Source organism: Siphateles boraxobius, unplaced genomic scaffold (assembly GCF_051911475.1).
Source record: "Siphateles boraxobius isolate OS27281-9 unplaced genomic scaffold, OSU_SipBor_1 21, whole genome shotgun sequence".
NCBI classification, from domain to species: domain Eukaryota; kingdom Metazoa; phylum Chordata; class Actinopteri; order Cypriniformes; family Leuciscidae; genus Siphateles; species Siphateles boraxobius.
This window is the reverse complement of record NW_027508822.1, coordinates 1,975,829-1,997,500: the sequence shown is the minus strand read 5'-3', so window position 1 is coordinate 1,997,500 and position 21,672 is coordinate 1,975,829. Positions and strand designations below refer to the sequence as shown.

At 37.9% G+C, this 21,672-nt stretch overlaps 3 protein-coding genes across 3 annotated transcripts in view; 1 reads left to right on the top strand and 2 right to left on the bottom strand.

Moving 5' to 3' along the window:
* The window catches only part of LOC143746076 (uncharacterized), a 189,292-nt gene extending 183,898 nt beyond the window's left edge, over positions 1 to 5,394 (bottom strand). Inside the window, exon 1 of the mRNA XM_077237798.1 lies at positions 5,377 to 5,394. The gene's annotated coding sequence lies outside the window, so the exon portion shown is untranslated. The remainder of the gene's footprint in view (positions 1 to 5,376) is intronic.
* Positions 1 to 21,672, top strand: part of LOC143746058 (uncharacterized) — a 211,342-nt gene that overhangs the window by 65,924 nt on the left and 123,746 nt on the right. The window lies entirely within an intron of this gene.
* Positions 16,360 to 21,672, bottom strand: part of LOC143746120 (uncharacterized) — a 37,232-nt gene continuing 31,919 nt past the window's right edge. Inside the window, exons 8-9 of the mRNA XM_077237887.1 lie at positions 17,582 to 17,650; positions 16,360 to 17,420 (exon numbers count right to left, since the gene is read on the bottom strand). Coding sequence (XP_077094002.1) covers positions 17,307 to 17,420; positions 17,582 to 17,650 — 183 coding nt within the window. The 3' untranslated portion in view covers positions 16,360 to 17,306. The remainder of the gene's footprint in view (positions 17,421 to 17,581; positions 17,651 to 21,672) is intronic.

Below are 21,672 nucleotides of genomic sequence, written 5' to 3'. Positions count from 1 at the left end.
AGCATATAGACGGACCACAACTTAGGGGTGTTTCCTGTGTTTCGTTCTAATTTAGTTTTTTTTTCCTTTGTGCCCCTTGTCTTTTTCCTACTGTAAATTATTTAGTTTTTTTCTTTCATAAAGTAGCACTAGTAAAAGATAGGGGGGTAGCGATTCCCTCATGTCACGATTCGATACATATCACGATACTGAACTCACGATACGATATTACTGTATTCCGATACTCCAAGACATTTGATAAAAAAATTAACAAAAAATGAACTGTTGATTAAAATGCTAATTTTGGTAATACATTGTGTGTGTGTAAATGAATAGTGCTGGAAATACAGGACGATAGAGACACCAGAATAGCAATATTCATGATTCTGGAGCTGAAAATACAGAATTATTTTAGATGAATATGCTTGAACTGACTAGATTTATTTAAAATAATGTTGGACACTTTTACTGGTAACATCAGACATTTGGCATTATCAGGATCCACAAATATTCCTCCATTGCAGTATTATACATTATATTCAACATTATATATATATATATATATATATATATATATATATATATATATATATATATATATATATATATATATATATATATATATAGTATTTTACGTAATGTAGTACTGACACTACAACTCTTTTAGAATTTTTTTATTTTGGGTGAACTACACACAATACAGATTGTCACGATCCACGATACATATTGTTGGATTTTTGTATTGCGATATATTGTGACATGATATATTGTTACATCCCTAGTAAAAGCTGTGAAAAACAAAATCCTGTCCATTCTCTTTCTATCAATAACCCACATACAGTAATATGTAAATAGTACTGTTGAAATTGATATATGCCATTGAAGTGCAGCCTTGTGCAATTTCAATACAGTAACTGTCATCCAAACTGAAGCCTACTGTAAGTTTACATCAGGTAATACTGTCAAAGTACACAGTTACAATTGACAACATGCCTAAACATTTTGACGACCTTGTTCGTGAACAATGACTCAATGACTTATCATTCTGATGAAACTGACATGATCATTGGCATGAATACTTACTTTTGAGAGATGTACTAAGGATTTTTAGTGACGGACTAGCTTTAGAAACATATCTATAATATATTGCAGTTTGTACAAATTGTTCTGAGAAATGCACTTATTATTTTGCACATGTTAGGGATGATGTGAAAAACGCACCAAAGCGACTGAGAAAAACTGTAAAGTGAGCTTTAAGTAAAATTGTAATATTAATATTTTAAATTGTGTCATGTAGCTTGATGCTACTTGCTCTAATCCACCTGCTGTAGGAGCTTTTCTATTCCATAATCTTCTTTGTTAATATAAATATATATATATATATATATATATATATTTTTTTTTTTTTTTTTTTTCTCTAACAAGACTTGATTAGACTTGAAGACTTGAAGATAATAGGTGAATCTTGATACTATGTACAAACTAAACCACCTGGATCCTAGAACTGCGGTCCTGAAACCGCTGCCGCCGCTATATCATCCAGTTCGGTAGGTGGCGCTGTCACAAAAAAACTAGGGTCCTGAAACTGCGGTCCTAAAACTGGGGTCCTGAAACTGCAGCCTTCAGTTGTGCAGGAACATACTACTGACCGTGTGTGGTATCGGTCATTTTTTTGAACGATGACAAGCCGGTATGAAAACAAGCCGAAATGAAATAGTATAACTCAGCAATTTCTAAAATGTAAGGAGTAGAAAGTACAGATAATTGCGTGAAAATGTAAGGAGTAGAAGTAAAAAGTCAGCTGAAAAATAATTACTCAAGTAAAAGTATAGATACACAAAATTTCTACTTAAGTAAGGTAACGAAGTATTTGTAGGCTACTTCATTACTTGACACCTCTGTAAGATATGTTTATTATATATTTTTACTTTATGTTTTTCAACTTTAGTCAGTGTGAAATATACAACATTATTAGAAAATCTCTTTTTCTAACTTCCACATTCCCCAGCAATGCACATTTTAAACAGGACACGCATTAGCTGACTAAACGTTAGACAATACAAACATATTTATAGAAAATAGTCGGCAATGAATAGACAGAAGTCCAATAATAGCAAAGCGAATCACTTATTCTAAAAAGAATATCAAGTATAAGTTAGACGAAACCGAAATATGGGGCTGTGTTAATAGTAAAACGTCCATCATTTAATAAGTCAATAAGGGTTATATAGGATGTGTCAGGATGTGTCTCACATGATACCCTCCCACAATACGCATTCCTGAGCGCATTGCTGGGGACTTTGGAAGTGAGAAAAAGAGATTTTCTAATACTGTTGTATATTATATATATATATATATATATATATGTGTGTGAAAGATCTGTGATTTGTTGATTACTGATAAGTGCGAGTCTGGAGAAACAGGCGTTTATTTATTCATTCTCAGTGTTGAGAAACGTAGCCTGCATGTGTTACGTTATTAAGTACCTAATTATGTTACATAATTATTTTGTATGAAAACTGGCGCATTAGTTACTTATGGATTAAAGAGTACCGTTGTATCAGTGCTGCGCGAGCTCTCTCTCACAAACACAGACTGCGCACCCAGAGAGAGAAGATAATTGTACATTGAAAATTGACAGGCTAAGTTTAAATTTTGTTTTTGGTTGTTGTTTTTTTTCTGTCAAAATGTCAGAAAGCATTGTGTATTAGCCTATCCGTGTTTTTAAAATTCGTTAAACAATACACACCCTTATTCTGACCAGGTCAAGTGCAGGGCCGGATATGTTGCACATGGAAGGTCAAAAGGGCAACCCATCCATCATAGGGTCATAAATCATTGACACAAGCTGGAACATAATACTATTGAGGTACACTGATCTTCCAGTTTTTATTTTTAAAAACATTATACAAAAATCCCATGTTTCTGTAGAGAGAACTAGCCTATTAATTACATTTGATCAATGAAACAATTAAAATATACAATACTTCAATTTTTTTTCGCACCAACTGTTAGATATTTCATTTATTTTACTAAAGACTTTTTAATACACACACTAGACTTTTTTGTTCCATCGACTTCCATTCATACACACGTGAATGTGTGAAACCGGAAACACAAGATAAAGCGAATTTCCCTGCGTTTCATTTTAAGTTCACAGTGTCCACAGAAATTTCACATGCTGATAGTCAAGAGTGACCGCAGCTTTAGCTAGTTTTAAATTAGCATTTTTTCTAGCTTTAACTGTGTCCTACATGTTTCAGACCTTTCATTTTTTTCCTGAGTGTCATCAGTGGGACGGGGTTGTTTGTAATATATTTGTGTCATTATTTTTTGAGAAAGACAAACAATATGGGTGACAATGACAAAATGACAATGACTAAAAAAATGGGTGTTTGTCATATATTTTTGTCATTCTTTTTTGAGAATGCAAGACACACACTTCAAAATTTCACTTGCACTGCAATATACAGTGAAAGTCCAAAGTTTCAATACTGCTCAAAACCATTTTTTATTCATGATTAATACTGTATTGCATATAAGTGCATATAATTGTAAGTTAGACGAATCCGACATATAATGAGGGCTGTGTTAACAGTAAACCATCTGTCATTTATCGAATTTTAAAAACACGGCTGGATAATACAAAATGCTTTCTGACATTTTGACAGAAAAAAACACAACCAACAACAAAATTTAAACTTAGCCCGTCCTCGCAGCACTGATACAACGGTACTTTTGATCCATAAATAACTAATGCGCTAGTTTTCATACAAAATAAATATGTAACATAATTAGGTACTTTAGTTATTATTAACACAATAACGTAACACATGCAGTATACGTTTCTCAACACCGAGAATGAATAAATAAACGCCTTTTTCTCCAGACTCGCGCTTATCAGTAATCCACAAATCACAGAACTTTCATAATCACTGAGCCACAGCGATTTTAATTATATTTAGATTTATTGTTCAGCATTACTTAAGCATTTTATAATTTGCAAGGCTGAATGATGTTTTCTTCTTATCTGAGTGACCATGAATGATGGAGTATTTTAAGATAATTTTATTTTCAAGCTCAAAAAACACTTTCTTAATGTGGATCCTTAATGTACTCTCCTATGAATTATATTAATTCTACTATTCTTTTTATGTTTGTAATTGTATCTATTGCTCGTGCTATTTTTATTATGTTGTATTACCTTTACTCTGATTACTCTGTCCTGTTCAGCACTTTGGTCAACCATGGGTTGTTTTTAAATGTGCTTTAGAAAGAAAGAAAGAAAGAAAGAAAGAAAGAAAGAAAGAAAGAAAGAAAGAAAGATTGTCAAAAGATGGGAAAAAAAGAGAGTAGTTAAAATCGCAACAGCAACACTTCAGATCGATTCCCCTCACAGATCTCTCTAAGGGCCCTTTCACACCTAACTTACCTTGTTTGGTCCGGACTTTCGGACTTTTCAGTTTGGTCCGAATCAAAATTACAGGTGTGAAACCTCCCCCGGACCACGTTCCTGACCAAACAGATGAAATTTGGTCCGAAGAAAAGAGGTAGTCTCGGTCCGGATCAAACTGAACAAAGGTTTGGTTCGTTTCTAGTGTGAAAGCATTTCTGTATGGTTCGGACTTTCAGACCTTTTACAGGAAGTTCCGGTGGTTCCCGCATAGCCGAAAAAAACAGAAGATGGCAGGAGAAATGAGCCGTGGTAGCACATGGGGAGAGGAGGAGACGAGGTTTTTAATTGAAGTATGGTCTGATGACATAATAATAATAATTATCGCATGATTGTTTGAAGTTTCTCCTCCTTTCCTGCCGGCGACGATAAAATGTTCGCACGATGAAAAAATAACAATACAGTTGCAACGATATGCGTCTGTTCATTCATGTTGTCAAAGTTACCCGCCGCATTGACAACACGCTGACGTCAGACGCACGTCCATGTACAAACCAATCAATGTCAAGATGCAGCCCACATAGATGATGACGACAGGACGCAAGTATGTCACGTAAAGTTCTTTAGTGCGCTCGTATAATTGCAGTGTGAAACCAAACCACAACTTTCTGAAAGTATAAAATGTGTCAAAACGTGAACTTTGGTTCGGACCTTGGTGCGGACTTTCAGGTGTGAAAACGATCTTGACTTGACATTCACTAACAATTCTCACTCCAAACATCGAGAAAATCACACAAACGAACACACACTCGCTCAGGTCTGAATGAACTCAACATATTCTCCTCATGCTCGCTGCTGCTGCACTACATGTTTATTTCAGGAGGAAGACGCCAGAAAAGACGCACAAGTGTCGCTGTGATCGATGAAAACAATACAGAAATGAGTCCGTCGCTTAATCAAACTGTATTAAGTGTGTGTGATGGTTGTGTAAATATGAGAAATACCGTGAACTGCTCTCCTCACCTCAGAAGACTCGACCAGAGAATGTCTAATATGGGGAGAAGTTTCACTGGCAGTAAACTTCTGGGTTCTGAACTGGTTGCAGTTCCACTCTGGCTCCATATGAGGGCGCTCACAGGACGAGTGCAGAATGAATGGAGGTCTATGGAGATATACCCCTAAAAATCCACTTTTCTCAGGATATAATTTTTTGTCTAGTAATTTGAATATCGTTTTCAAAAGGAGATGCAAAGAAATTACAGATAACTGGGTGTTAGATTTTTTAGAGTCACTTATTTGCTTTAAAGAGTATTTTAAAATGTCAATGATGTCATACACATCTTACAACCAGAGAACTGCTTTACGGCAATCCTTCAGTCACTTTGGTGCTTTCGCGATCTGCACTTTCTTTTCTCTCGAGGCATCGACAACACCGCTGACACAGGTAAATACACGTGCTAGAAGAGTTTTTGGTTTGTTGTTTTAAAAGACCACGCCGAAAATACTTCGGATGCCACGATGCCATCAAGCGGTATCTCTGGACGTAATCAGTCCTTCACTCACCAATCAGCGTTCATCAGCAGAATGCTAGCGTGTTATGGGCAACCACAACTCAACCTGTATGAAATCGAAAGGACATAAGTACTCGTTCATTCAACTTTCGACCTATAACCCATGTTGAACTTGCAAAACCTACATTCAAATCTGAGATTTCTCAATGGCAATCGGGTGAAAGAGACAAATTTAGCCGTCTAGCTCCATAGACTCCCATTCATTTTGCACTCGGACGATCGTCCCCCAGTGGAACTCTGGTGGAACTACAACCAAAGTTCGGTACAATAGGGCTTAATGGGGAGTGGCCAGGCTTTCCTTTTAGACGACTTTGACTCCACGCTGAAACTCAATGACGGAAGAGACGGCGCGAGCGATGACGTCATCAGCAGACAACGGTTGATGATCAAAGACGCGCCATAAAATGTTTCATTCATAAATATAAATATTCTCCAACAGTACCCAAATTAAATACTTTTCTCTGTGACTTCTATTATTTTATAAAGACACTAAAAATAATTATTAACAAAAAAAGTGTCAAATTTGTGAAATTGTATGACAATCTTTGAGTGATACGTAACTTAATTTACGACCTCTGTGTTTTTTTCCTCTCTCTACTGTACTTCTTACTTAATTTCGTTTTTACTGTCTCTGTACTTTAATTGTGCTGTCATCCAGTGCCACTTCATTGTTGAAATGTTCATCTATAGGCCTACTTATATTTGTTATTTGATTGTTCTTCTGCAAATAAAAAAACAAACACAAACAAAAAGAAAACAAAGAGGAGCCTCTTTGTTCATATACTGTTCATAACACTGATACGAAATACTGTTCACAACGAGAAAATATTTTTGCTTGGAATTTCATAATTCAGTCTTTCAAACTGATTAATGATAAGAATGTTTTTATTTTTATTATTTATTTATTTTTATCATCTCTTAAAGTGTCCTTAAATTGCATTATAGTCTACCTTTTAGCTCTGTTTTAATTGTTAATATTGATTATTCTGCTGTTTTTATTTATTATTTTTTATAGTTCTTATAGCGTAAATTGATGCATTATTTTAACATACGTGACGTCTACAGGATGCCTGTGTGTTCTAAACATATTTTGTCTGCAATAAATAAATGTACAAAAAATGAAAAAACATCAATAAACATCACACAAAGTATTTTGATTTTTTTTTTTAAACTGGGTTGTTTAGAGTTCATAGCAAGTTTATAATTCAAATGTTAAAGCATGAAATAAGGTACCATGAATTAGTGAATTTTAGCTTAATATGGGTAGACTTTATTATACGTAAAAAAAAAAAGTAATCATTACAAAATTTGTAATCATTGAAAAAAATCAGCCATATATAAATGTGATTCATAACCCACTAATGTTGTGCACTAGAGAGAGCCAAAGGACTGCACATTCTTCAAGATCTGAGTTTAAAGGTGCTGTATGTAATTTTTTCAGTCTACTAAAGCATAAGAATAGCATAATATGTTTATAAAGCTTGGAAGAGCCAGGACATGTTTTAATATAACTCCGACTGTATTCGTTTTAAAGAAGAATGTCATATCCACAAGCACGTGCACAGGTAAGGCTCAATGCCCTTTTTGCCCTTACACTCCGAAGTGCCCCTCTTTTGGTGGTGGTGTTTTTTTTCTTCTTCAATAAATCAATGCTATTGGTCACTCTTTACGTCTGTCTGTCTGTTTTACAAATATTTAGCCAATGAAAGTTCTTAAAAAGAGCTTGTGTAAATCTAATTCATTCCTCAAACTGTCAGTGAAGCTGATAACTCCGCCCCCTCTATCTCGACTGCAGCCGCACAGCAGACAGCAGCTGTAGTTTTGCAAGGGTAAACAAAGATCTTGTTATTTGAATAAGTACTAAACACTATGTCTATAAAAGCTCATATTTTATTAATTTGATGTCTGACTGAGACATGTGGGACCTGAGAGAGAGGTCCAGCATTTGCTATCTAGTCATAGCCAATACTCTTTTATAAAATGAGATTTTGGCCGAATATATTTTACAACAGGAAAAACTGAGTGCCCATATAGCTACAACAAACTAGTTTGTAACCTGTTGATGCAAATGTAATGTGATGGCGCCGATGCCGTTTTAATGACGGACAAAATGCACATTTGCACACATTCGCTGGTCAAAAACCCCGTAACTGCATTTGAGTTTGACTTTTGTAAAATGTTAACTATATATTGATAAGTTATACAACAACACATCATTTGTTTCTACCATCGGAAAATCACAAGCACAGGTGCGCCCTCGCGCTGTTTCTTACTGGAACTTAAACAAAGCGACATGTTTCTAAGAAATGTCTTCACTGATTTATGATTTCTGATACACTTAATTTATTAACATTTAATCATGTTATGGTAATAATATTAAATTATGGTTAATTCAAGGCTGTTAATATGCGCGTATTCCCTATTTAGCCAATTTTTGAATCTATAGTAGGCTATTCTACTCTCTGCTCGTCTTCACGTGTATAAATGTAGTAACACTTTTTTTTGAAGTTCTGAAACCCTGTATATCTATATTGTTATTAGGGTTGTTAATAGTGAATAAATCTGAAGCTTTTGAGACTATTATTTTGTGTTATTGAATTTGTCATGAAGATGTGACCATTTCTTCCTTTTACATAGGCTTACTAAATAATCTTAATATAAAAAAAGGGAGGGGGTGCCCTTTTTCAGTTTCAACACATGCCCCTCAAAAGGTCTGTGCACGGCCCTGCATATACAATACACACAGGATGACTTGAGGGTGAGTAAATCATGGGCTAATTTTCATTTTTGGGTGAACTAACCCTTTAATACGCTTAATACAGTGGAGATGATCGTGGACTTCAGGAGACACCCACAGCATCATTCCCACTCACCATCATGAACAGCAAGAGTCTGTCAGGCTCCTGGGCAGCAGCATCTCTCAGGACCTGAAGGAGGAGTTCCCCATAGAAGTCCATTGTCAAAAAGCAATGTACTTCCTTCGCCAGCTGATGGAGTTCAACCTGTCACAGGAGCTGCTGAAACAATTCTACTCTGCAGTCACTGGATCCTCTGCACTTCTATAACTGTCTGGTTCAGCTCAGCTATCAGATCTCAGATAGTCTGCAGAGCAAATCACTGGTACACCCTTCAAGAGCTAGTTATTTAGTTATAGAACTCCTTTTGGAGGAACTAATTTACTCATACTTCAGAGTCGGGTCTAAACCAGCAATCTAGGAACTACCAGTGACATAAGTGTTCACTGATTGGCACGCGAAACACAAGCTGTGTAAACACACAGATTATAGCCTATATATTTACTCCAGAAACTAACTCGACACACATGGAAAACAGTGATAGATGAAGCTCTTAACCTTTACACTGAGGAGAAAATCCAACGCAACTTTGAAGTGACCAAGAGAAACATGATTATGTCTATATGCTCAGCAACACTGGACATCAACCACACGGCATGCGCTAATAACTTTTCATACTGTCTACTTTTGTCTCCTTTTATGTAAAACAGATCTACAGTAATAACATATTAGACAGGACTGTTAGACAGATTGTAAACTAATGAACGCGGAGAATGTGATCACTATGTGCTCTGGCTGGCGTTCTCAGCATTGTCAAAATAAAAGTCACAACAACAAGCGTGGCTTGCGTCGCTTCAGAGTTCCTACTGGTGGTGTGAATGCAACCAGAAAAACGTTCCTATAGGAACTATTAGTTCTTGAGGAACCACCCTGGTGGCTGGTACCTTGAACTACCTGGTGGGAAACCCCTATACTGAACCTCTAGACATGCCCCTATACTGAACCTCTAGACACGCCCCTATACTGGACCTCTAGATAAGCCCCTATACTGGACCTCTAGACACGCCCCTATACTGAACTTCTAGACACGCCCCTATACTGAACCTCTAGACACGCCCCTATACTGAACCTCTAGACACGCCCCTATACTGGACCTCTAGACACGCCCCTATACTGAACCTCTAGACACGCCCCTAAACTGGACCTCTAGATACGCCCCTATACTGGACCTCTAGACACGCCTCTAGACACGCCCCATACTGGACCTCTAGACACGCCCCATACTGGACCTCTAGATACGCCCCTACACTGGACCTCTAGACACGCCCCTATACTGGACCTCTAGACACGCCCCCATACTGGACCTCTAGACACGCCCCTATACAGGACCTCTAGACACGCCCCATAATGGACCTCTAGACTCACTCCTATACTGGACCTCTAGACACACCCCATACTGGACCTCTAGACACGCCCCTATACTAGACCTCTAGACACGCCCCTATACAGGACCTCTAGACACGCCCCATAATGGTCCTCTAGACACACCCCTATACTGGACCTCTAGACACGCCCCATACTGAACCTCTAGACACACCCCATACTGGACCTCTAGACACGCCCCATACTGGACCTCTAGACACGCCCCTATAGTGGACCTCTAGACAAGCCCCATACTGGACCTCTAGACACGCCCCATACTGGACTTCTAGATACGCCCCTATACTGGACCTCTAGACACGCCCCTATACTGGACTTCTAGACACGCCCCTATACTGAACCTCTAGACACGCCCCATACTGGACCTCTAAACACACCTCAATACTGGACCTCTAGACACGCCCCATACTGGACCTCTAGACACGCCCCTATACTAGACCTCTAGACACGCCCCATACTGGACCTCTAGATACGCCCCTATACTGGACCTCTAGACATGCCCCTATACTGGACCTCTAGACACGCCCCTATACTGGACCTCTAGACACGCCCCTATACTAGACCTCTAGACGCGCCCCATACTGGACCTCTAGATACGCCCCTATACTGGACCTCTAGACATGCCCCTATACTGGACCTCTAGATACGCCCCTATACTGGACCTCTAGACATGCCCCTATACTGGACCTCTAGACACACCCCTATACTGGACCTCTAGACACGCCCCATAATGGTCCTCTAGACACACCCCTATACTGGACCTCTAGACACGCCCCATACTGGACCTCTAGATACGCCCCTATACTGGACCTCTAGACATGCCCCTATACTGGACCTCTAGATACGCACCTATACTGGACCTCTAGACATGCCCCTATACTGGACCTCTAGATACGCCCCTATACTGGACCTCTAGACATGCCCCTATACTGGACCTCTAGACACGCCCCTATACTGAACCACTAGACACGCCCATAAAAACACGCACATAAATGTGCAATACTACACTATTTATACATGTATTTATTTAACACACCACACTTCTTATTTACTGTACATTTCCTTGCATTTGTACATACATACCGTCTATCGTCTATTTCGTCTAACCGGCGAACATTCAAATACTTTATTAAAATAAAACAAACACAAACCAAAAAGAACCGCCAGCAGCCCCTCACGGACGACTGCTGGCTACCAAAATAAAACATAAAAGAAACGGCCAGCAGCCCCTCGCGGACGACTGCTGGCTACCGAAAATAAAAAACAAACAAACAAAACACAGGCCTGTTCCTCTCTCGATCATCCACGTCGTCGCTCCTCCTTTATGCTTCCGCTCCTCCGTGAGAGATGCGAGACCAGTGTGCTCACAGGTGTCGCTAACACTCTCACCTCCCTCGGCCTCGTCCTGTTCGCCACAAAAGGTACTAGACAGTTACTTGTATTTATTAATTAAATAAATTATTTTTGGTTTACCGGGTTCAGTCCAAACTGGGTTCAGAGATGATCAGTTCTGTGTGGGTTAAGATGCAATTTCCTCTTCTTTCTTTAACCACATGTGTTTCTCTAAAAACATGAGTGGTTAAACTAACTGAGTTCTCACACACAGAAGAAACATGTTCCCAAACCTCAACCGTGAGTTCACCGCTCTGAAAATACCACTAGTCACACTAGTTCCACACTGCTAAATTAAAACTAGACCAAAGGTTATTAAAATAGTTCTGAAAGCGCTAGAACTCAAAGAGGAAAAAAGAAAACAATTAGGCAGAAACACATGTGAGTTAGTTTGACCACTTATTGTTTTTTGACATTGAGAACTGAGAAAGCCATAGTTCTATTGGGGTCATTCCTGGTATGCAGTGACATTTTGGCTTCATAAGTGTTGGGAAAAAAAGGACGTAATTTTCATGTTTTTAGCATTCTACCAAAATAGTGACATGTTTAACTATAAGGAATACATATTGGTCAAGCTCAGGGACTCTAAAAATAATAATTATGGGTAGATTGTTCAGACACTGTCTATGAAAATATTCCACCCTGTTAGGGACATATACATAGTTAACACAACATGTTAATAATGTAAATGTTAAACAATAATGAGCTTTTCTATATGTCCCTTATGCCATCTTAGATTTTTTTTCTTCTTCTTGAAAGAAGCAAAACAATTTTTGATGAATAGAATATGTCTTGATTATTAAAAACTGGTACTTTTTGTGCCCATTTTTGCAAATAGGATGGTAAATAATAATAAAAATTGCCTCAAAAACATATATATGCTGTTAGTGGTCCTCACCTCACAAAATAAGACAAAAGTATGCCAAACATTTAATGTTGCTGTCAAATTATTATTTAAAATGACTTGTCTAACAGGGTGGAAAGGAGCATAACAGGGTGGAACAGCAGTGTTAACAGCTGTTTTGTCATCGTCCTGCATGGTTTGCCATTGGTAATGTGTGGAACTGCACCTATATTTTGTTTCAAAACAATAAAATTAAATCAAAATCCAAATTTCCTTTGGGGGAGGGACGCAAAAAATATGTGGTTCCTTATCACAATCAATCATAGGGGCAAAACAATTCTCTCTTCAGATGGCTAGAGAAATATTTACAAATTAGAGGAGACAGACATAATAAATTTTTTTTATTTATTTATATTTGATTAAAAATAAAGATGCTATAATTCATTTGAATTAACTAGATTAACAAACAAACAAACTTAAAAACATGTCCTAACGAATATTATTACATTGTAATAATTTCACAGTTCACTGATAATCACTGATACTACTGGTACTGATGTTTCTATGAAAATAATGAAATTATGTTGTGGTAAAGTTATGATGTGGCTTTGACAGTTACAGATTTGAAACTGAAAAGCAAAAAGGCCGGGAAAAGAACTTTAAACTCTAATTGAAAGAACTTGCTACATTAAATACTAATCATTCTATTAGAATTTCCACCCTGTTAGTTTCACATTCCACCCTGTTAGGTTTATAGACCTAACATGGTGGAATCTAACAGGGTGGAAAATTCTGAGCTAAGTTAGCCATAGCTCTTTGAGTGATCAACATTTAGCTAGCTAACCTTCTACAGATGAACAGAACTTTTATAACTATGTCAGATTTGCTTTTCCATTTTTTGATAGGACTACCATTCTCCATAACATAGCCTAACAGGGTGGAACTTTAAGGGTGGGACAAGTAGGATAACATTTCAAAAACGTAAAAAAAAATATGAGTGAGAGTCGAAGCTTACCTAAGTTTGTACAGTTGAATTCCAGCAGGTAAAAGAAATGAAGTCACTTCTTGATAATGGTCTCAATGAAATTGCAGTCGGATTTGGAAGGCAAACAATTACATGCTAACAGGGTGGAAGATGACTTCAGGGACGCAGTAATTGAAGAAAATTAAGAAAAAGACCTATATTTCCACATGATTTATATGTATGATTAGAGGCAATTTAGCCTAGTCTATAACATAATTTAAAAATATTTTGAGGTTTTTGTCATTTCATGGTTTACATTTCTTGCAGAAGTTGATTACTGTGTATTGAGGACATGATATAATTGAATGCATACATCAATTAAAATTGTGTAAAATACAAAATAGTATTTTTAATGTCTACTATCTCTGTTTAAATGGTAAAGAATACTTAAATCTACAATTTAAGCCATTTATTATAAATATGTGACTCATTTTAGAGAAAATATGAGTAAATAAAGCATATTTAAAAAAAAAAGTTTACATTGACAATGCATAACTTTAGGTTGCATAGCTTTTTACACACATGGGGAAATAAAAACTCAGTTATTCACAATGTCTACCCAATACATTATTTTAGACCTTGGCATAACTAGAACGATTTTTTAATTTACATGACTTTTCCAGGTCTAGAAAATCCCACTTTTAAATTTAGGCTATCTTGTATATCCAGGTTTCGAGGGTTGCTTACGAAACAATTTTTAAAAATCGCAGAGTCTTTTGTTCGTTTAGCTTATTTTAATGTAGGTTTTTTTTTTCATACATAACATTTTGTACTGTTTTGATGCTGTCAATATATGTTTTACGTGTCAATAGCCAGGTTTCCATCCAAGGGTTTTTTTTGCGAAAAAAGGTTTAGCGCATCAAAATGTTTACCGATATAGCTGATGGAAATGCCAATTATCGATATTTTTTTTGCAAATGTTGACACAATCCTTTTCCGTTTAACTTTAGCGCATAATTTCAATGTCGATACTTTAATTGTCGCGAAAAACTAGTTTGGAAACACTTTTTGTCGAGAAAAGGGGCTTTAACGCAAATAAATGTGGTGTCACATGATATTTTCATCACGTGCAAGAGGCAGTCGTCACAACAAAAACCATGGCCGGTTGTTTTACTAACCCCGAAAGTTTCGCCCATCACTCTTCTCAGGTCTGTGCAAGTAGGCCTACATTATACGCTCAGTTTCGGTTCATTTATGGGACGAGAGTCCAGTTCACGCGCCAGCGCCTCCGTGATATTTTATTTAACCTTTATTTAACCAGGAGAGTCAGCAGTAGTACAAACACATAGGTACAGAGAAATAACACAGAAGACTAAAGCTAACGTTTCATATAAGCATTTAAAATAATGTTTACAGTCTAAGAGCATTAATCCTACATTAAGGCATCTGCCTCTAAGTCTTTCATTTTGGATTTAAAAGCATTTAGCGAGATTAACTCAATGAGTTTCAAGTCCTTTTGCAAAGTCGCCTATTTCATGCTGAAGGTGAAGAATACAGAAATGCCTTCTTTCCCATTTCCGTACGGGCCTTGATGATCTATTTTCTACTATATTTACTTCTTATTTATTGCAATTGGTTGATGAAACATTGATTAAAATTAAGATACAATTAATAAAAAACGAAATTCACTTTAAAGAAAGGCTTTGTGCTTTCTGTTTGAGGTCTCTTTGAAAGTTTTAAAGTCGCTTTCAGAGCGGTCATGCCCGTAACAGAGAACTGTCACGTCCGTAACATTGTTTTTTTCCTCATAAATGCGAACTAGTTAAATAAAAATAATATTTTATGTTCTATGGAGGCCGACCATTCTTCATCGGGTTAGTATTAGGCTAATTTTGTTTTGCGCAGTATAATTCATAGAATTACAAAAAAATATTTTGCCACCTAAAAGTTAAAGATTTTTTGTGTCATGTCTCATGTGTATTTCTCTCACATTAAATATAAAACGCATGTGTAGACTGATATTTTTCTAATGTCTGGACTCCTTTATTAAGGGAGTATGGATATATAAACAGACGTTTCAGTATTAAATGCATTTTCTGAGAATTTATATTTCAAGTTTTGACTGCAAATGTCACGTCCATAACGCTGGAATTGCCCAATTTTAAAGAATTTATCCTCAACCAGTTTTTTTGTGTAGTGTAATATCGAGCCTGGCAAAAAGTTGCAAAAAAAAACAACAACTTTCTGTAAAGTGTCTCCACAACTTCCTCCAAAAACGCCTTATTGTGTGGTCTCTCCCAGACCCTTGGGCTTCGTTGCATTTAAAGGGTAGCCTAGTTACTTCGAGCCCTATCAGATGAGCAACTGCTTTATTCTGCCATCGTCTTCTGATATTTCGGACACTTGCAATTATTTGTGAAATTGAAATGACAGTAAGCTGGCAAATTTCAATTAACTGCCTGAATACTCTCTCCATTTTTTTGTTTGTTTGTTTGTTTGGTGTTGGGGGTGCTGACTGGAACCTCAAAAGGTAGAAAAAAATGTAGGCCTATGGAAACGGCTCAAGGGCACTTTTTTTTGGGATACACCAAAACATATGCGACAAATCGCTTCCGGCATTCGTGACGTCATCACACACACAATCTTATCGGTAAAAGGCCAATTGAATGGAAACAGTCTGGAGACGGAAAATTTCGTAATGTTTTTTTTCGCATATTCACTTTGTCGATAACATAACAGCGCAAAAAGTGGATGGAAACGGGGCTAATGTCTGTGCTTTTGTCATTTGGAAGCCCAAAGAACCACTGAAACAGACATTGAAATGCAAAATATCTATTGACAGCATCCAAACTGTACAAAATGTTATGCAGAATCCATTGCATCTGTGTCTGTAAAGTTTTGAGCCCATACAATCAGAGGTTCTTCAGGAGGTTTCTGCATCGAGTCTGCACAAGAAAATATGTGTAATGATGGAAAATATATTTCACCATAAATACACACGTTCGACTTTATTATTGATAAATATAATATAATATTACAAGCATTGCTGAAAGCATTGATTGCTTATTAAACATACTGTACATTTCTCACAATTTCAATATTTACGTTCATTCAGCTTCAATTCAATCTTTTTTCCACCCATTAATCATATTAAGCAACAGAATATGGCCATTCAATAGTCTCTTATATGGCCTCTTAACAAATAATTATTTTAACAAAATGTAAAGAATAGCATTAATTAGGCATTAAAAAAAGTTGGGCATTTAAAAAAACATGTTAAGGAATACATAAAGGATCAGCAATATATGGAAGTTAATTTACTCTCGAAATTGTAATAGGGTTATTAATGTGATGTATGTATTTATGTGTTTATGTACTTATGGGACTGAATAAAATATATATTTTAAAATGCTTTGTCTTATTCAGCATCCAATAAAAGGTACCAGACAAATACTAGTATTTAACTATTTCATAAGTTATTTTTTTTTCCAGGTTCAGTTCAAACTGGGTTCAGAGATGATCAGTTCTGTGTGGGTTAAGATAGTTCCTCTTCTTTATTTCTTCTTTAACCACTCGTGTTTCTCTAAAAACATGTGTGGTTAAACTAGCTGAGTTCTCACACCCATGTTCCCAAACCTCAACAGTGAGTTCATCGCTCTGAAAATACTACTGAAAATATGTACCGGTAGTCACACTAGCTCCATATTGCTAAATTAAAACTAGACCAAAGGTTATTAAAACAGTTCTGAAAGCGCTAGAACTCAAAGCCAGAACACAAAGAGAACAAAAGACAACAATTCATTACAATTTGTTTGTCAACATGTAAAAGACATTAAAACATCATGCATTATGTATTAACAAAAAATGAAACCATTAGGATTCAGTTATACTAGATTGATATTCCTCTGCACATGTGGGGTTTGTATAATTATTTGACTGATTTATTCTTGTTCACAGAGGCATAAAGTTGACTGCAGTTCTCCTGAGATCCAGCTTTTGCTCCTCTGATGGAAGCATACGTCACTTTATCATCACAGCGAACCTGAATGAACATCACAGTTGTTTTAACCTTTAACCCACAATTATTACAGCGTGTTGTTTGAGCACAATTCGTGAAGAACTGCATATAATCACACAAATCAAGAATAGTACAAACTATCATGTTGATTGACGCTGGACAACATCAAGGAAGTGTTTGCTCACCTTGTTCTTTTTGCTTCGTTTTTTACTGTACGCAGCGACTTCAGTATAAGTCACATCATCTGCCTGCTCCTAAACATCAATGGAAATATGGAAAAAATCAAGCTATTAAATGCCATCCATCAATAATATTTTACTCAGGTGCTGCAAATGTTCAGGTTATATATGTATAAAACGTGTGTCCTGACAATTTCACATTATGATGTTATGATGACAGATCCTATTGTAACATGACAGGATGTTTGACTTGACCCACACAACAGGAACAACACATGATGAAATCCACAACTAGAAAAATGAGGAATTAATAACATGTAGCACAACACATTCAGGACACGTTTACACGAAAACTATATACTTAAAACTGAGAAGTTTTTCCTTTGAGTTTTCCGCGTACAGACGACACCATTGTCAAAACAATCCCCATTCACATGGATCCGCGAAAACAACTAAAACGCCATAATCTGCTTCCAGACCACTAGATGGCGATGAAACACTATAGACTGAACACGTAATCCACATGTGCATGACGTCATCGTCTTCACAGATTCACGTTTTTGTTGTTTACATGGAGAGTGTTTTCAAAAACTTGCACTATGAAACCCATTTTCAAAACTTTGCGTTTTCAGGCACCCAAAACACTGTTGTCGTGTAAATGAACGGCCAAAACACATAAAAAGTTTTACATTTTTGGGTGAAAATGTTGTCATGTAAACAGCTCCGCAGTAACTTGTTGCCTCGCTGTCCTATCAGGCAGCGTTTGCACAAGAAAGTTCCTCACGCAACTGATTTCGGACAGACTTCTGAGGCAGCGTTACGGTTTAATGATCTACAGCAAAATAGAGCGAGCTTTGGTGAAAACTAAGTGAATATGTAATTTCTACAATAGTCATTTCTCACAAGAAATGGCTTTACAAGTGGAAACCGATAAAAAAATTACAATTACACACAAACAGCCGCAATTTCCAGACGCCATCTTTATTTTTCTAGCTCAACTGTCACAGAATGGAAAGCACAGGATTGTGGGATATCAAAGGCAGTGAAGGAAAGATCTGTGCTGCCTTCAAAAATCAATCAGATGAAGGAATCTCAGGAGACAGGGAGTAAAACTAACATTGCATTCAGCAATATTGCATATTCAGTCAAAGAACAGGTGAACACACACACACACACACAGACGAAGAACAGGTGACACACACTCAGACAAAGAACAGGTGAACACACACTCAGACAAAGAACAGATGAACACACACTCAGACAAAGAACAGGTGAACACACTCTTAGACAAAAAACAGACGAACACACACTCAGACAAAGAACAGGCGAACACACACTCAGACAAAGAACAGGCGAACACACACTCAGACAAAGAACAGGCGAACACACACTCAGACAAAGAAGAGGTAAACACACACTCAGACAAAGAAGAGGTAAACACACACTCAGACAAAGAACAGGCGAACACACACTCAGACAAAGAACAGGCGAACACACACTCAGACAAAGAACAGGCCAAAGAACAGGCGAACACACACTCAGACAAAGAACAGGCCAAAGAACAGGCGAACACACACTCAGACAAAGAACAGGCGAACACACACTCAGACAAAGAATAGGTGAACACACACTCAGACAAAGAGCAGGCGAACACACACTCAGACAAAGAATAGGTGAACACACACTCAGACAAAGAGCAGGCGAACACACACTCAGACAAAGAACAGGTGAACACACTCAGACAAAGAACAGGTGAGCACACACTCAGACAAAGAACAGGCGAACACACACTTAGACAAAGAAGAGGTAAACACACACTCAGACAAAGAACAGGTGAACACACACTCAGACAAAGAGCAGGCGAACACACACTCAGACAAAGAGCAGGCGAACACACACTCAGACAAAGAACAGGCGAACACACACTCAGACAAAGAGCAGGCGAACACACACTCAGACAAAGAACAGGCGAACACACACTCAGACAAAGAGCAGGCGAACACACAGTCAGACAAAGAGCAGGCGAACACACAGTCAGACAAAGAACAGGCGAACACACACTCAGACAAAGAGCAGGCGAACACACACTCAGACAAAGAGCAGGCGAACACACACTCAGACAAAGAACAGGTGAACACACACTCAGACAAAGAACAGGTGAACACACACTCAGACAAAGAACAGGTGAACACACACTCAGACAAAGAACAGGTAAACACACACTTAGACAAAGAAGAGGTAAACACACACTCAGACAAAGAACAGGTGAACACACACTCAGACAAAGAGCAGGCGAACACACACTCAGACAAAGAACAGGCGAACACACACTCAGACAAAGAGCAGGCGAACACACACTCAGACAAAGAGCAGGCGAACACACACTCAGACAAAGAGCAGGCGAACACACACTCAGACAAAGAACAGGTGAACACACACTCAGACAAAGAACAGGTGAACACACACTCAGACAAAGAACAGGTAAACACACACTCAGACAAAGAACAGGCAAACACACACTCAGACAAAGAACAGGCGAACACACACTCAGACAAAGAACAGGCGAACACACACTCAGACAAAGAACAGGCGAACACACACTCAGACAAAGAACAGGCAAACACACACTCAGACAAAGAACAGGTAAACACACACTCAGACAAAGAACAGGCAAACACACACTCAGACAAAGAACAGGCGAACACACACTCAGACAAAGAGCAGGCGAACACACACTCAGACAAAGAGCAGGCGAACACACACTCAGACAAAGAGCAGGCGAACACACACTCAGACAAAGAACAGGTGAACACGCACTCAGACAAAGAGCAGGCGAACACACACTCAGACAAAGAACAGGCGAACACACACTCAGACAAAGAGCAGGCGAACACACACTCAGACAAAGAGCAGGCGAACACACACTCAGACAAAGAGCAGGCGAACACACACTCAGACAAAGAACAGGTGAACACACACTCAGACAAAGAACAGGTGAACACACACTCAGACAAAGAGCAGGCGAACACACACTCAGACAAAGAACAGGTGAACACACACTCAGACAAAGAACAGGTGAACACACACTCAGACAAAGAACAGGTGAACACACACTCAGACAAAGAACAGGCGAACACACACTTAGACAAAGAACAGGTGAGCACACACTCAGACAAAGAACACTCAGACTGACGAGGACTCATCAAACACTAAGAGTGTAATTGGAAGGCGGGACGAGAGGGACACATGGCCAACACAAATAAAGACAGAGTCATGTGCTCAAACACAACACTAACAAAGACACATTAAATTAAGACAAGACTGACAGAACTTTCTGCTGAGAACCCTGACATTTTCTAATCTGGGGTGTGTTTCCCGAAAGCATCGTTAGCCAACTATGGTCGCAAGTTCCGTCGTTACCAGCATAGTTGAATAGGTCGGTGTTTCCCGAAACCATCGTTCCAATGAACATTTGCAAATAGCATCGCAAAGTTGTGTGGTTGAAACGACATCTCTCGGGCTGTGGTTAGAAGCATAGTTTCTAGATTGCATGACATGTGGACTTAATAAATCTGTATCTTGAGCAAAATAAGCGAGCTGACATTCAGTACAACCTGTGTATTTTATTTAGAATACATACAAATGTCATTTACATCTTGAGTTTGTCAAGATATTTATTGTACCATTTTTGAAGACTGCGCATGTGCGAACGTGCTCTATTATGTAAGAACAAGCCTATGATTGAATCTGGAAATAAAGCGAGATAACTGAAAAAATTTAGAAATAGTCCTCAGATGCCATGTCTGTAATTTATATCAAAACATCTAGCATTAATTCGATCTCAAACAGTTTAATTAAAAGAAGTTATTCACATGAGCAGATGACAGCTCTCTATTGAGAAAACAAGTCTTGAGTCAATTGCGAGTCTTGAGTCGATGTCATTGTGCGGGCACTGCTATGAAACAACGCATTTGTTGCGTGGAAACGTCACCGTTATTTTCTTTAAGATAAGATGCTGAAGTTTTACGGAAATGGGTCATACCCGTCCTGAGCAGCTGAAGTAAAACCCCACTTATTCAAGGGAGCGCATTTATTAC